Genomic DNA, 15,169 nt, shown 5'->3' with positions numbered 1-15,169 from the left:
TGGTAAGCAGAAGGTTGCTGGTTCGATCCCCACAGCCACCACCATTGTGTCCTTGAGCAAGGCACTTAACTCCAGGTTGCTCCGGGGATTGTCCCTGTAATAAGTGCACTGTAAGTCGCTTTGGATAAAAGCGTCTGCCAAATGCATAAATGTTTAATTTTTTATATATTTTTGTCAGCAAAGCCACCTTGATTCTGAGCTTTCAACTGTAGCAACGTTTTACATGACAACACAGCAAAAGACAACAAACAGCTTTCGGTGTCAGACCAAATTTACACACATCACATCTGACGGCAGCATCCCTCAAAGAACGACAGAATAAAGAGGAAAAGAATGAAGAGGTGAGGTTTAAAAAGACATTTTGCACTCAAGAGGTGCTAATCAGAGAGAGAGAGAGAGAGGTGAGCATTAGCTTAATTTATTGACTTAATGTTTATTACTACTTCACTTTTAGGGTTGTACAATTAAAACCAGGTGTAGCAGCTTCAGCATCTTATTTCTAGCCAATTTTATTCACCTAAAAAAGTCAAACACACACACACACACACACACACACACACACACACACACACACACACACACACACACACACACACAAACAACAACATAAATGTTTCTGTCATACAAGGGTTGTGGGTAATATTAGCTGAAAACGCATGAAAGAAGAACATTTCCAGAAAGAGTATACAACCTTGGAGATACTATTTTCAACATGCTACTATTTGGGACACAGTAATTCTAATCTTGTACACTATTATGTAGAGATAGCATTCGAATCAGGAGATAGCTTCACTTAGGCCTCCACAAAGCTGTATATTAAACATCAAGTATGTTCTGTCACATTGTGTGGTATTTAATTTTCATTAACGACAGAAAAGTTGCTTGGAACATGTAGTGTCATGCCTTATGACAGTGTTAATATATGTGTGGTGGTGGGGGCGTGGTTAAACCTGTTTGTGCATGGAGAGTGGGATTAGGAGATGAGAATGGTAAGGATCGTCACCTGGCAATGATTGTCCCTAACAGCTGTTTGTCATTGCAGTGAGAGTGGAGAAGGGGTTTTAAGAGCGAGCCAGATGCCATTGAGGCAGAGAGAGAGAGAGAGCTGCGCAGAGCTGCGCAGAGCAGAGTGTTCCAGAGTACGATTTGCAATGTGCTGAAAAGCAATAATTTGAGTGTGAACACTGAAAAGTGGACTATATAGAGAGACTGTGAAGCTGTGGGAAATAAAGCCCCTTTGAGTTGGATCTTGCCGTCTCCCACTTCCTCCCAAAAACTAAGAACTTTCTTACACTAGTATCAAAACCCGGGAATTAAGGGAGGAAGAAAATCGCCATGAATCCTTTATATCTGGAGGATGTGGTCAAAACCTTCGCCAGCATGCATCAGACGCAACATCAGGCCCTCCTCAAGCAGCGCACTGAGCTGGAACAGTGGTTCATTGCACTCCTCCAGGCCCAAGCGGAGGGCTTGCAGATGTTCCTGAGCTTGCTGCACCGGGAGGATGCTGCCGCAGCAACCCCGGACCCCATGATGGCCCTGCCCCAGGGAAACGGGAAGGAGCCCCCTCCCATACCGGCTCCTCAACTCTGGGGATTGCACTACCCACCGGTTTCCCCTGCCCCTCCCCGCTCTCACTGCCAGGGTGGTGAACCCATTGTCACAGGTGCAGGCGTGGCACTCAGTGCCTGCTGATGGAGGTGGGCACATTGGTTCCCCGACATGCCGCAGGCTGCTAGGACGTACCACACATCTGTGAGTAATTAGGGGGGTACATACCAGGCCTTGGTGGATTCGGGTTGCAGCATAACCTCAATCCATCATCCTGGTTCAAGACGAGGCTTTGGGTGCTAGTCACAAGGTGAAGGTAAGGCGTGTGCATGGGGATATCCCCGATTATCCTGTAGTGACCGTGACGATTCAATTTCGGGGAACAAAATCATAGTGTCAAGGCTGCAGTTAGTTCGCGCCTCGCTCATCTGCTAATTTTAGGCACGAATTGGCCAGCGGTTTCCACTTTATTAAGGGAAATTTGAGCAACAGAGCGACTTGGTGTGGGGTTTGTGATGCGCTAGCTGGGGAAGCGGAGCTGGGAAAGTTTACATCAGCTCCGTGTTAGGATGACTTAAGGGTGGGGGAAGTCTCGGCTTCCCCAGCTCTTAGAGGATTCCCTCTGGAGCAGATGCAAGACGAGACTCTTAGGCAGGCCTTAGACCAAATGAGAGTGATTGATGGTCACCGCATTCAGACAGACATTGAATTCGCCTATCCATACTTTTCTATTATAAATGACCGATTGTATCGAGTGACACCGGACGTTCAGACAAAGGAAAATACAACCCAGTTATTGATACCGAAGAACCGTCAGGAAATATTATTCCAGACAGCTCATTATAATCTGATGGTGGGTCACTTAAGGCAGGAAGTGTCATTGATCCATATAATGGCTCGTTTCTATTGGCCAGGCATTCGCGGGGATGTTCGCAGATGGTGTGCGGCATGCCATGAATGTCAGCTGGTGAATCACTCCAAGAGTGCCTTTGCGACCGCTTCCTTTGGTCAAGGTCCCCTTTGAAAGAATTGGTATGGACGTCATCGGCCATTAGAGCGGACCGCATGATGTCAACGCTTTGTGTTGGTTATGGTGGACTACGCAATGAAAGAGGATTGAACCCCTGTTATTCACAGTACGAGAGGTCCCGCAAGCCTCCACGGGGTTCTCCCCATTTTAATTGTTGTATGGGCGTAAGTCTCGTGGTGCCTTAGATGTCGTGAAGAAAAATTGGGAGTAGGGACCTTCAAAAAGTTAAAATGTAATTTAATATGTTCTTGACCTGAGAGCAAAACTACACATTGGGGCAACTATCACAAGAGAATTTGCTACAAGCTCAAGAACATCAGTCCCAGCTGTGTAACAGGGGAGCTTTGCTACGGGAATATACACAGGGAGATAAAGTCCTTGTATTACTACCCACATCAAGCTCTAAATTACTCGCAAGTCAATTATGAGGTTATACGAACGGATAGGGGCGGAGCATGGCAAATTTACCACCTCAACCTCTTAAAAACGTGGAGGGAGGTGTTGGCTTTGACGGTGGTGGTACCGGAGAGGGAGGAGCTCGGGCAGGAGGTGAAATTAAAAGCCAACAGCCATGCTGGATATGAGGGTAATAGAAGAATCCCACAGTGACTGGGCCAGCCCAGCGCTGCTGGTACCGAAGAACGATGGCTCGGTCCAGTTGTATGGAATATAGAAGTCAATGCAGTGTCTAAATTTGACATTAATCCAATTCCTCATATTGACGAACTGCTTGATCAGTTGGGTACAGCTCACTTTTATTCGATACATGATTTATCGAAGGGTTATAGACTGATCCCCTTAACTCCAATATCCTGTGAGAAAAATTGGACGGGTAGAGGTATGGTATCAGGGGTTCCACTTGGGTCATGGGCAGGTGCGCCCCCAAATTGAGGAGACCGCAGTGGTTGCGGCCTGCCTGAGACCCAAGACCAAAAAGGAGGTAAGACAGTTCTTGGGGCTGGCTGGCTATTATAGGAAGATTGTGCCTAATTTTTCAGATGTCACCAACCCGCTTACTAATCTCACTAAAAAGGGAGCCCCAGACCCGGTTCAGTGGTCGGAGCCCTGCCAACAGGCTTTTATGCAGGTGAAGGCTGCGGTTTGTGGTGGGCCGTTGTTACATGCTCCTGAATTTTTCTCTCCATTATTTTGTACAGGCCGACGCGTCGGACAGGGGGTTGGGAGCTATGTTGTCCCCGGTGGTTGAAGGGGAGGAGTGCCTGGTGCACTCTGGCCATCAAGTAGGCAGTCCTAACCCCTGGGATGGGCTTTCACCCTCTATAAAGAAACCATGCCCCGCTCCAGTGGCTCCATGGCATGAAGGATACCAATGCGTGGATCACCCGGTGGTATCTGGCTCTTCAGCCTTTTAAGTTCAAGGTAGTTCACAGACCGGGGGCACAGGTTGCTGTGCCAGAAATGGGGGTAACTTGTGGTGGGGGCGTGGTTAAGCACCGGTATGTGAATGGAGAGCGAGATCAGGAGATGAGAAAGGTAAGGATCATCATCTGGCAATGATTATGGCAATGAGATGGGCTTGTAAGAGTGAGGCAGAGAGAGAGAGAGAGAAAGCTGCACGGAGTGTTCCAGAGTGTGATTTGCTGAGTGTGGGGAGGGATTGTGCTGAAAAGCATTCATTTGAAAAGTGAAAACACTGAAAAGTGGAATATATATAGAGCCAGAATGGCTTTAACAAAAGATGGCGCCAGTGTGTGTGGCTAACCGTCTGCTGCTCATGGTTGTATGGATGTTTGTCTTGTTTTTATTGACTTTTTTAAAAATTACAAACTCTCTATTAGTGTACGATCGCCAAACACTTTTTAGTATTAGATCGGCTTTGGATAATACGCCGATCTATATTGTGAACGGGGGTGGAACAAACAATTCACCCCCCCCCACCGTTCCTCTGTGGATTACCTGCCTATCTCTGCCGAACCCCATGCTGTCTCAAGAGAAAAAAGCGTTTCAGACGCCGTGGCAAACGAGGTGGTCTGTTAGTAAAAATAAAAACTTTGATGACCCTGTTCCCGAATGCCGATCCTCGCTGGATTTTTGGAGATCTTGGCGTGGATTGCCGTCGGTACGCGCTTAGACGGTTTGGGGATCCCGCGTATAGGTGGTTGGTACCTGTGACTGATGTGGATGTGGATAAAGAGCCTCCGGTCAGAGTTTATCGGGCATCCCGCTTTGGAAGAGGTGTGGACGCTAACTCTCCATCGGGTCTTTGGCCCGTGAATCGCAGTCATTGAAAGACTCAACTCCAGTGAGGTTAGCCTTGGTGAATGCTAGATCACTAGCTAACAAATCCTTCATTTTGAATGACTTTTTACATCCAAGGACTTGGACATGTTGTGTGTGACTGAGACCTGGATCGGTGTTGGTGAGTCAAGTGTTTTTCTGAAGTTTTACCTCTGAACTGTACCTATTTTAACTCTCCACGGCTCACGGGACGAGGAGGCGGAGTAGCAACTATTTTTAAAGAACATTTAAATTGTAGGCGTCTGCTATCTTCCTCCTACTCAAGTTTTGAACTGAGTGTTTTTGAATTAAGTCTGAGTTATCCTGTGTTATGCACTGTTGTTTATCAGTCCACCCAAATATAACAAGGACTTTATTGATGATTTTTCGGATTTTTTAGCTGGAATCATGACTAAATGTGACCGGGTTTTAATTGTGGGGGACTTTAATATCCATGTGTGCTGTCCCGCCAGGCCTTTGGCCACAGCTTTTTAAATCTTGTGGAGTCCTTTAACTTAACCCAGTTTGTCGTTAGTCCCACACATACATGTGGTCACACACTAGATTTGGTTTTGACATATGGCTTGCCTATTAGTAACATCGAAGTCAGTGATGCCACTTTTTCTGATCATTTGCCTGTTTTATTTGAAATATGTATTTCTCGTGATTCCAAAGTGACTGTTCCACAACGCCGCTGTCGGGCGATTAACCCTTCAACTGCTCAATTATTTTCTGAAGCTTTTAATGCAAATGAAGTTGATTATTCAATGCCCGCATGTGGGCTTAATACCGAAGAACTAACTACATCGTTCTTTTTAACTTGTCAAAATATTTTGGATACAGTTGCCCCTTTCAGGACGATTCGGTGAAAAAATTAGAGTTCAACCGTGGCTGAATGCTACTACTCGAGCCATAAGGCTGGAATGCAGAAGGGCGGACACGCTGGAAGAAGGATAAATTACAGATCTCATTTGATATTTTACAGTACAATTTGTCTAAATATCAAAAACTGTTAGATTAGAGAAATCAAAGTATCTCTCTAATGTTATCTGTAACAATTCCCATAAGCCAGCTGTGCTGTTCAGTACTATTAATGCTATTCTGAACACTCCCCAAGCTACTTGTTTAGAGCCTTCTGCCGAGTTGTTTGAACATTTTTTACACTTTTTTATTGATAAGATTGAGGCTATTAGATCTAATATATCCCCCCTTTGACTTTTTTATCCGTTTCCTCTGAGCGCACTGCTGTTTTTGATCAGTTTGTGCCGGTGTCTCTTGTCTCTCTGAGGGAGTTTTTTGTTGAAATGAAATTATCATCATGTTGCATGGATATTGTTCCTCCACGTCTTCTAAAAGACTCACTTGATACTATTGGTCCTACTGTACTTGCGATTATTAATAGCAGCCTGGCCTCGGGAGTCATACCTAAGTCTTTTAAACATGAATTAGTGGAACCAGTAATCAAGAAATCTAACCTGGATCCCACAGTCTTTGCTAATTTTAGACCTATCTCGAAACTTTCGTTTCTGTCTAAATTACTGGAGAAGGTTGTATTTGGACAATTGAACGCATTCCTAGATCTACATGGTATCCATGAAGTGTTTCAGTCTGGTTTTAAGTCCCAGCATAGTACGGAAACTGCACTGTTGAAGGTTTCTAACGATTTGTCACTTACTACTGACTCGGGGAACTGTGCGATTCTAATTTTACTGGATCTGTCCGCTGCATTTGATATCATAGACCATAAGACCATGGTTACACGCTTAGAAAAATGTGTTGGTATTGAGGGTACTGCGTTGGCATGGTTTAAATCATATTTGTCTGAAAGAACTATCTCAGTTCAGCCTTGGAGAATTTGCCTCCTCAACGGCTTCTTTACGTGTGGGGTCCCCAGGGCTCCATTTTGGGGCCTATTTTGTTTGCCTTGTATTTGCTCCCTCTGGGACACATTTTCAGGAAGTTTGGCATCTCTTTTCATTGTTATGCAGATGACACGTAAATTTATCTGCCTTTGAAAAGGAGAGACACTCATACGTTAAGCCTCTATTACAGTGTCTTGAGGAAATTAAGGCCTGGATGGCACTGAATTTCCTAAGTTTTAATGAAAGAAAAACAGAAGTCATGCTGTTCACGCCGGGTGGCACTTATGAATCCTTACAGGTGGATCTTGGGGAATTGAATCCACTAGTGAAACCATATGTTAAGAATTTGGGTGTGATTATGGACTGTGATTTTAAATTGGATAAACAGATTAACTTAGTAGTTAAGTCTAGTTTTTTCCAATTGAGACAACTCACCAAGGATAAATCTTTCCTGTCTTTTATAGACTTTCAAAGACTGCTTCATATTTTTATCTCATCGCGTCTGGACTATTGTAATGGCCTCTATGTAGGCATTAGTCAGGCCTCTCTCTCCAGACTGCAGAGGGTCCAGAATGCAGCAGCTCAGCCTGTTGACGGGTACACCTAAAGCGGAACACATTACCCCTATTCTCTCCTCTCTTCACTGGTTGCCTGTCCATTTTAGGATTAATTTTAAGATTTTGATGTTTGTTTTCAAATCTCTTTATGGTCTTGCACCAAAGTATCTGTCTGAACTGATCAAGCAGTATCGCCGCCAAGAGCGCTTAGGTCTGCTGACCATTTGCTTTTAGTTGTCCCTCGGGTTAAGCTGAAGAGCAGGGGCGAAAGAGCATTTGCAGTAGCTGGACCAAAGCTTTGGAACAATTTGCCCTTGTACATCAGACAGGCTCAGACACTTGCTGCTTTTAAATCTAGTCTTAAAACCTATTATTATAGTTTGGCATTTGACGCTATGTGAGAGTTGTTTTATTGCTTTTGTTTAATTGTTTTTATCTTTTGTGTCATTGGTTGTTTGTAGCAGTAATATAGGATTTAAGTGTACAGCACTTTGTCAAACACTTGCTGTTTTAAAAGTGCTTTATAAATAAACTTTGACTTTGACTTTGACTGTGAAGCTGTGGGAAATAAAACCCTTTTGAGTTGGATCTCGCCGTCTCCCACTTCTTCCCTTGTTACGAAAACTAAGAACTTTGTTACAATACGTTTACACTAACAGCTACTAAATCGCTGGAGGTTGCCATGCCACTGTACCGTTGGTAGGAAGTCATTACTTTATTGTCTTGACTACTTAATCTAACTGTATCAGGAGACCGTGTCAGCCCCACTGTCTTCACTCCCATTGGTAGTCGCTGCATTAAATCCCTGCTCATTTGCATAAAATTAAACTCCGCTCAAATCTGATTAATCGCCAATAGTCGCTGTGGTTTATTTTGCCTCAAATCGGCATCTCTCATTTAAAATGTATGACTTTTGATTGCTTTGATGTTACAAATCGCTTTCATTTTGAATGTACTTTTACACCATGTCTAAACTGCAAGCTAGCAAAAAGACGCAATGCGACAAAACTAGATCACTCCCATTATAATAAATGAAGCGGCCTATACTGCAAATTCACTGTTGATTATTAGGGGCAGTATTCTGTTTTGTTACATTGCATCGCACACTGTGTTAAGCTAATTAGTTATTTTATTAAGATTTAATGGTCCTCACTCCAGTACCCACCAGATACAAACACACACAAACACAGCTAGAAGAAAAGATCTTTGTTACTAAGTTTCTCCAAACACAATCAGCATTGTACCCTTGAGCAAGGCACTGACATCTCCAGTGGGACAGACTGTTCCTTGGATCAGCATGCTGTAAGTTACTCTGGATAAAAATAAAAGCACCTGCTAAATGACGTGGAACCAAGATAAAGCCCTAAATTCCAGAATCACAATTTGCTGGTGAGCAGATAATGTGACAGTTTAAATAACCTCTGCTAACTTGCTTAGCGAGATTCACTAGCTGATCTGAAAATACTAACAATAGAAGCAGACCATTTGAGCATATAGCGCCCCTTGTGGCCATGCTAAAAATGCAACGTACATTTGGTTATGAATTGTGCAATTTGCAATTGAATCTCACTGTTCTCTGAGAATGTACATTTTTCTGTTGGTGAGCAGAACCTGATTGGCAATATTTAGAGCTCTGCCGAGACCTTACGGGACCCTGCAAACCGCCAGGTTTAGGGCCGGATTAGGGTCAGTATTTCTTCAAACTTCGGGTTCAGGTTGGGGTTTGTATTTAATTCAAATTATTAATGTAATCAATATTTTGATATTGTAATATATATTTAATATGATATATAGACCCGTATATATGTTTTTTCATTTTAGCATAAAGTGTTTCTTGCATTCGCGCTCAATCACGTACGTACTCGCTCGAACAGACTTGGGGGCTGTTCAAACCAAAAGTGTTTTTGTGTGCACCCGTGCTGTCTTTTAAGGAAGTTTTTTTTAGGAATAGTTCACCCAAAACTTTAAATCCACTTGTTATTTACTCACCCTCATGCCATCACAGACATGTATGACTTTCTTTCTTCAGCAGAACACAAACAAAGTTTTATAGAGGAATATCTCAGCTCTGTAGGTTCATTCAATGCAAGTGGATGGTGATCAGCACTTTCAAGCTCCAAAAAGCACAGACAAGTGTAGTAAAAGTAATCCATTCGACTCCAGTGGTTATATCAATGTCTTCTAAAGCGATACGATCACTTTGGGTGAGAAACAGATCAATATTTAAGTCTTTTTCAATATATTTGTTTACTTCCAGTCGCTCTCCAATGCATGTCCATGAGTGGAATCAGTTCACGCTGCCTCTTGTGTGACGCAAGAGCATTTGCATGTTCATGCAAGAACTAACGTGATGCAACCGGAAGTGCAGCTCAATTTGTTTACAACAGAATGCTGTTCACAAGCTTCATTGTTTTTTCATTCATTGGATCATGCAAACACCCTTACGCCTTGAGAGGCAGCATGAACCGATTGCCCTCATGGACCAGTATTGCAGAGCGACCGGAAGTAAACAATTATAGTGAAAAAGACTTGAACGTCTGTTTCTCACCCAAAGTGAGCGTATCGTGAATTTAACCAATGAAGTCATATGGGTTAATGTTACTATGATTGCCTGCACTAGCGGGTAGGTATAGGCGATATAAGCACCCAGGGTGGCATCTTGCCGGCAATGCCGGAGGGCGGCACGGGGCACCCGCACAAATTGTGACATTTGTGCAATCTGTTTTCTATCGCAAATTTGCACGTCACGTCAATGATATCATGTCACCGTGTGGGACTGTGGGTCAGTTAAACTTGTCGGAGTGGGCGCCCTGATTCTAGTTTTTTTTTTGTGATCTAGGCAGGCTACTACCTGGGAAGTTCTCCCACTCAGAAGTACAAGATGGGGAGGGGGGTGGGGGTCCAGGGGGCCAAGGGCGCCATACAAGCTCGAACCGCCACTGATTGCCTGAGCTTTTTGGACCTTCAGAGATCTGGCCACCATTCACTTACATTGTATGGACCTACAGAGTTCAGCGAATGAAGCAAATCTTAATTTGTGTTATGCTGAAGAAAGAAAGTCAAACACATCTGGGATGTCATGAGGGTGAGTACATGATGAGAGAATTTTCAGTTTTGTGTGAACTATTCCTTTAAAGAGAGTGAGCGATTTCAGGTTCGGGCTTAAAATGTTATGTTACCGGTTGGGTCTTGTCGGGTCACAGCCTGGGATAATGGCCGGGTTAAGGATGCAAACCTTGAACAAGATTCTCTGTTGCTCTGCCATGAAAGAAGTTGACCTGAAACAAAACCCTATTCCTTTCCATGACATTTCTGAGCTTGGAAAAACAGCTACAAAATGCGCTGATATATATTTATACGTTTTCCATGTCTGTGGGAACTAGACTTGCCAACTAGCCCATTTTAGCGGAGACGTCTCGTATTTTGGCACTGGAATGCATAAGAAGGGACATCCATCTCATGTGCTCAAGCATCCCATATAAGCTTGGCAAAAAAGTTGACAACCAGAAAGGGAACCCTAGTAACTCGTGTTATTTCACACTAAATCAAACTAGCGTAGACAGAAGCGTTAGCATTAACATACATGCGAAGAGTATGTTTTGGACCTAAAGAAACAAATTCGGTTAAGCAACCATTTCATAACATCAGAACACATCTTACCTTCTCCTTGCTGTCGAGTGCTGATCCATCTGGTCGTGTTCGAATGGTGAATGGTGTGGACAGCCGCAGTAGAATGTTCTGGAACGTGCACGGTATTCTGGGAGACACCAACTCAAAACTGTTGCTGAAGGTGAGCGATCGGTACGTGTCGCTCTTGGCCTGTTTACGGAGCCCCTCTCCGACCTGCAGAACCTCCATGTTGGGTCCCAGGACCAGATGGAAGGGGAAGGCTCGGCAAAACGTGCTCAAGCTGATCCGTAGGTCCAGCGGCGAGCGCGAAAGCTGCCGAGATGCGGTGGTGGGGTGCCAGGATAAGGATGAAGATGACGAAGATGTAGGTTGAGTCCGAATCTCTCTGATGAGGAAGGACAAACAGGAGGGAGAGGACGAAGAGGGCGGAGATGGGGATGAAGAGGGGGAGGAGTCCGCTGAGATCTCTCCATCCTCATTGGGTGTGTGCAGCCAAGTGGGAGGAGCTTCCTCCACCGAAACATCCAATTGGTAGATTCGTCGAGCGGCGGCTCGAATCAGCCCCAGCATTGCCACGCCCACAGTGGGGTCGGGGTTGAAACAATGGAGGAGAAGAGACCATCTTCCGTCTCTCTCTCCATTCAAATCTTCGTTCTCCTGAGGAGCATCTTTGCATAGGAAAGAGGGGGCATCGGACGTAGCTCGCCGACCGCAGGACGTTCTAATGTGTTCTAGAAGAGCGTCGAAACCGTTGAAGAAATCCTGTAGGTTCCCACCGAGAGCTCGCAGAACCCTCTCATTCTCCTCTAGACACAAACCGAAGAATTCCTCGCCAAATCGGCCCCGTACAGAGGCGAAGTCCACACCTGTGCAAAGTAACACATTATAAAACGTTATAAAACAGATGCGGTTGCGACACCAACATTTATGCAAACTTTATTTTTACGTTGAGCGTTGAATGTTTCGACAACATTGACTTTTATCAAGTTGCGCGGTCACTTAACTGATAAAGCGTTGCACTTGTGATGCAAAGGACCGGGTTACGAGTCCTGAAGAGCACATGCGTCAACATGTGAGCCCAAAGTGTTACGGAAGCACCACAAAATAACGTGGTTGTAAAACACTTAATGAACCATGTAATGTCATTTTGCACAAATGTAGCCACAGTCGTGATAACCCTAACCTTTACCTAATTTTTTATGAGATAAGGCTGGAAAATTTCACTAAATGGTAAATGGTCTGCACTTATATAGCGCCTTTTTTAACCTTAGAGGTTACCAAAGCGCTTTACACAGCGATTCATTCACCCATTCACACACACATTCACACACCAATGGCGGCAGAGCTGCTATGCAAGGCGCTAGCCTGCCATTGGTAGCATCTTGGGGTTCAGTGTCTTACCCAAGGACACTTCGGCATGTGGAGTCATGTGGGCAGGGAATCGAACCAACAATCCTGCGATTAGCAGCCGACCCGCACTACCACCTGAGCCACAGCCACCACTAAATAGCATCTACGGGCAGTGGTGGCTCAGCGGTTAAGGCTCTGGGTTACTGACTAGAAGGTCAGGGGTTCAAGCCCCAACACCAGCACCAAGACACCACTGCTCCAGGGGTGCCGTATCATGGCTGACCCTGCACTCTGACCCCAGCTTAGCTGGGATATGTGACAAAAATTATTTCACTGTATATATGCAAAAATGTGTGTATAATGTGTGCCAATAGATCAGCAATCAATCAGCCGTTTAACTTGCCAATAAAATCAATAATATTTATATTTGATCAGTGTCATTCTTTTTAGTTCCTTTATAAACTCGCCTTATTTATTGCCAAAACTCATCTTATTCTTAAAACTCAGCGCTATTTGCCTTGCGTAGTTCATTATTAATTAATCATTAATTCATGTTATTGATATTTTACAACTGTGTTGAGAACAGCTCTACCAATCAGAACTATTTGTTTTATATGAAACATCTTGGCCTTGTCCACACTAAAACCTTTTCATTTGAAAATGCGTTAATTTCGCAACGTTTACGCCTCTTACCCACAGTCAAACACCGCTTTCCTAAATAACAGTGATTTTAGGAAATGGAACAAATAGGTTTAAAATTTTAAACGGATCAGATTGCATTAGTGTACTAATACGTTTTAGTTTTCAAAATGCATTAATTTCGCTACGTTTACGCCTCTCACCCCCACTAGAAGGCCGTTTCCTTTTGGAAAGCATTCTCCATTGCCACATTATTTTATTATTTTTTATTTTGTAAAAAATTGCGCTACATTTACATGCTCTCCATAATCATATTCTTTGTGAAATAATGAATAATCTAAAAAACTTCAACGAATCAATAATATGTTTTATTGGGACGGCTGTGGCTCAGGTGGTAGAGCGGTTCGGCTGCCAATCGCAGAGTTGGCGGTTTGATTCCCGGCCCACATGACTCCACATGCCGAAGTGTTCTTGGGCAAGACACTGAACCTCAAGTTGCTCCCAATGGCAAGCTAGCGCCTTGCATGGCAGCTCTGCCATCATTGGTGTGTGTGTGTGTGTGTGTGTGTGTGTGTGTGTGTGTGTGTGTGTGTGTGTGTGTGTGTGTGTGTGTGTGTGTGAGAATGGGTGAATGGGACACAGTGTAAAGCGCTTTGGTAACCTCTATTTATGCCTCTCATCCACACTAGAATGGCATCATCCTCCATCAAAAATGGAGCATTTAGAAAACGTTCTCCAATAGCGTGTGCTTTGTAAAACTATGACGTTGGGAAACTAAAAACGGATTTGTGTGGATGTGGCGTTAGAAGCAACAAAACCAGCTTTCACCAAATTGTCCTGCTTTCTATTGTATCTTTCTTTTTTTATTAACTCATGTTTTATTAACTTGCTATTTATTTTAAACAAGCTTTTTATAAAAAGGGTGAAAAGTTTAAGGGTCTGACTGCACACAGAGTAACAATTGATCACCAAAACAATCAATAACTGCAGAATAAGAGCACCCTGAAATTACGACGATGTGCTGCTGCTGCTGCTGCCAAAAGAAAAAGCGAGATCCACGCAGTAGGTTTAGCTGGGCATGGCTCAGTTCAAATGGCTCATTGCGGTTTATTTATAAACGTGTTCTGGTTAAGGGTGGCAGAGTTTGTATCTTAGCAACAGCTCGGGAACGGAGACTGCAGCTATGGAGTGAGTTTGGATGTGTGTCTTGGTGTCCAGCCGGTGTGAGTGAGATTATATCGAGGTCAACGTTTTGCCGTCGATGTGTGTGTACATACCTAAAATAGTTGCTGTGTATTTCAATATCCCTGAGATGTCGGTCTTGCTGTCACAGCGCAAGTTATCAAACAAACACTTCTGCTCTTCTGACATGCTTCTTACAGACTCTTGTCCACTGCAAGAAAGAAAAAGAGATCAATTCACATTTACAACAGATTTAGACCAAATCTAACCAAATATCCCTGAGGTTTATTATGCTCATAATGGGATCAGGAGATGTCAGTTCTGTTTAAGTTGGAAACTTCTTCTCAGATGTTTCTCCTAAAAAAATTGTAGGATTTTAAAAACAAAGAGAAACATGGAATCAAATGAGCTACATGTAGACAAACGGTGACGTCCCGAAAGTATTGTGACACTTAAGCCGCGCATTATATTATTAGATACTTTGTAACAATTTTTCAAATGTACATAGTTCCATTTCATAACATTCCATCAGATGGAATGTTATTAAAAATGATTCTATTCAATTTGATGGAATGTTTTTATGGGAATTAAAATGCTTAAATCTTAAAATGATTTTTGAGCGTATCTAATGAAACGACATTCAGATATTTTTAAGTGTGCTTAAATGTCCAAAGACTTGTTGGAGCCACTGTACAGAAATAGTGCAAAGCTACTCAATGAATGTGGATTGCATCATTCAATTATTTGTTAAATAATAATAATAATTGATTGAGATCAGGAGAAAAATCCAACAACAGTCTTTATTTAGACTGCACTACATTTAATGCCAATGTCTAGGAGAAATAACGGAGTTATTAAAAAGGTCTCATTTGTGATTTCTCTCTCTTCTGTTATAACGTGTGTGTGTGTGTGTGTGTGTGTACCTGATTTCTCTCTGTCTGTAAAAATCCACCGTTCTCTGCAGGGCCAAATGAATCGTCTGTGCCTAAAAAAACAAAACAAAAAAATGCAGTGAGTTCACCAAAGATAAAGTGACACTAGCAAAGCAAACGGGAGCTCTCTAATCCTGTCCAAAACCAACCCAGTCTCAAGACAATTCAAACATAATTTATGAGTTGGCTATTTCGTAT

At 43.3% G+C, this 15,169-nt stretch overlaps 1 protein-coding gene across 1 annotated transcript in view; it reads right to left on the bottom strand.

Annotated features, from left to right (window-relative positions):
• Window positions 1–15,169, bottom strand: part of LOC127631636 (guanylate cyclase soluble subunit alpha-2-like) — a 39,199-nt gene that overhangs the window by 18,140 nt on the left and 5,890 nt on the right. Inside the window, exons 2-4 of the mRNA XM_052109908.1 lie at window positions 14,963–15,024; window positions 14,135–14,250; window positions 10,899–11,734 (exon numbers count right to left, since the gene is read on the bottom strand). Coding sequence (XP_051965868.1) covers window positions 10,899–11,734; window positions 14,135–14,250; window positions 14,963–15,024 — 1,014 coding nt within the window. The remainder of the gene's footprint in view (window positions 1–10,898; window positions 11,735–14,134; window positions 14,251–14,962; window positions 15,025–15,169) is intronic.

The sequence above is a fragment of the Xyrauchen texanus genome, chromosome 38 (assembly GCF_025860055.1).
Source record: "Xyrauchen texanus isolate HMW12.3.18 chromosome 38, RBS_HiC_50CHRs, whole genome shotgun sequence".
NCBI lineage: Eukaryota > Metazoa > Chordata > Actinopteri > Cypriniformes > Catostomidae > Xyrauchen > Xyrauchen texanus.
Note: the sequence above shows the minus strand (reverse complement) of the source record. Positions and strands in the feature narration are given on the sequence as shown.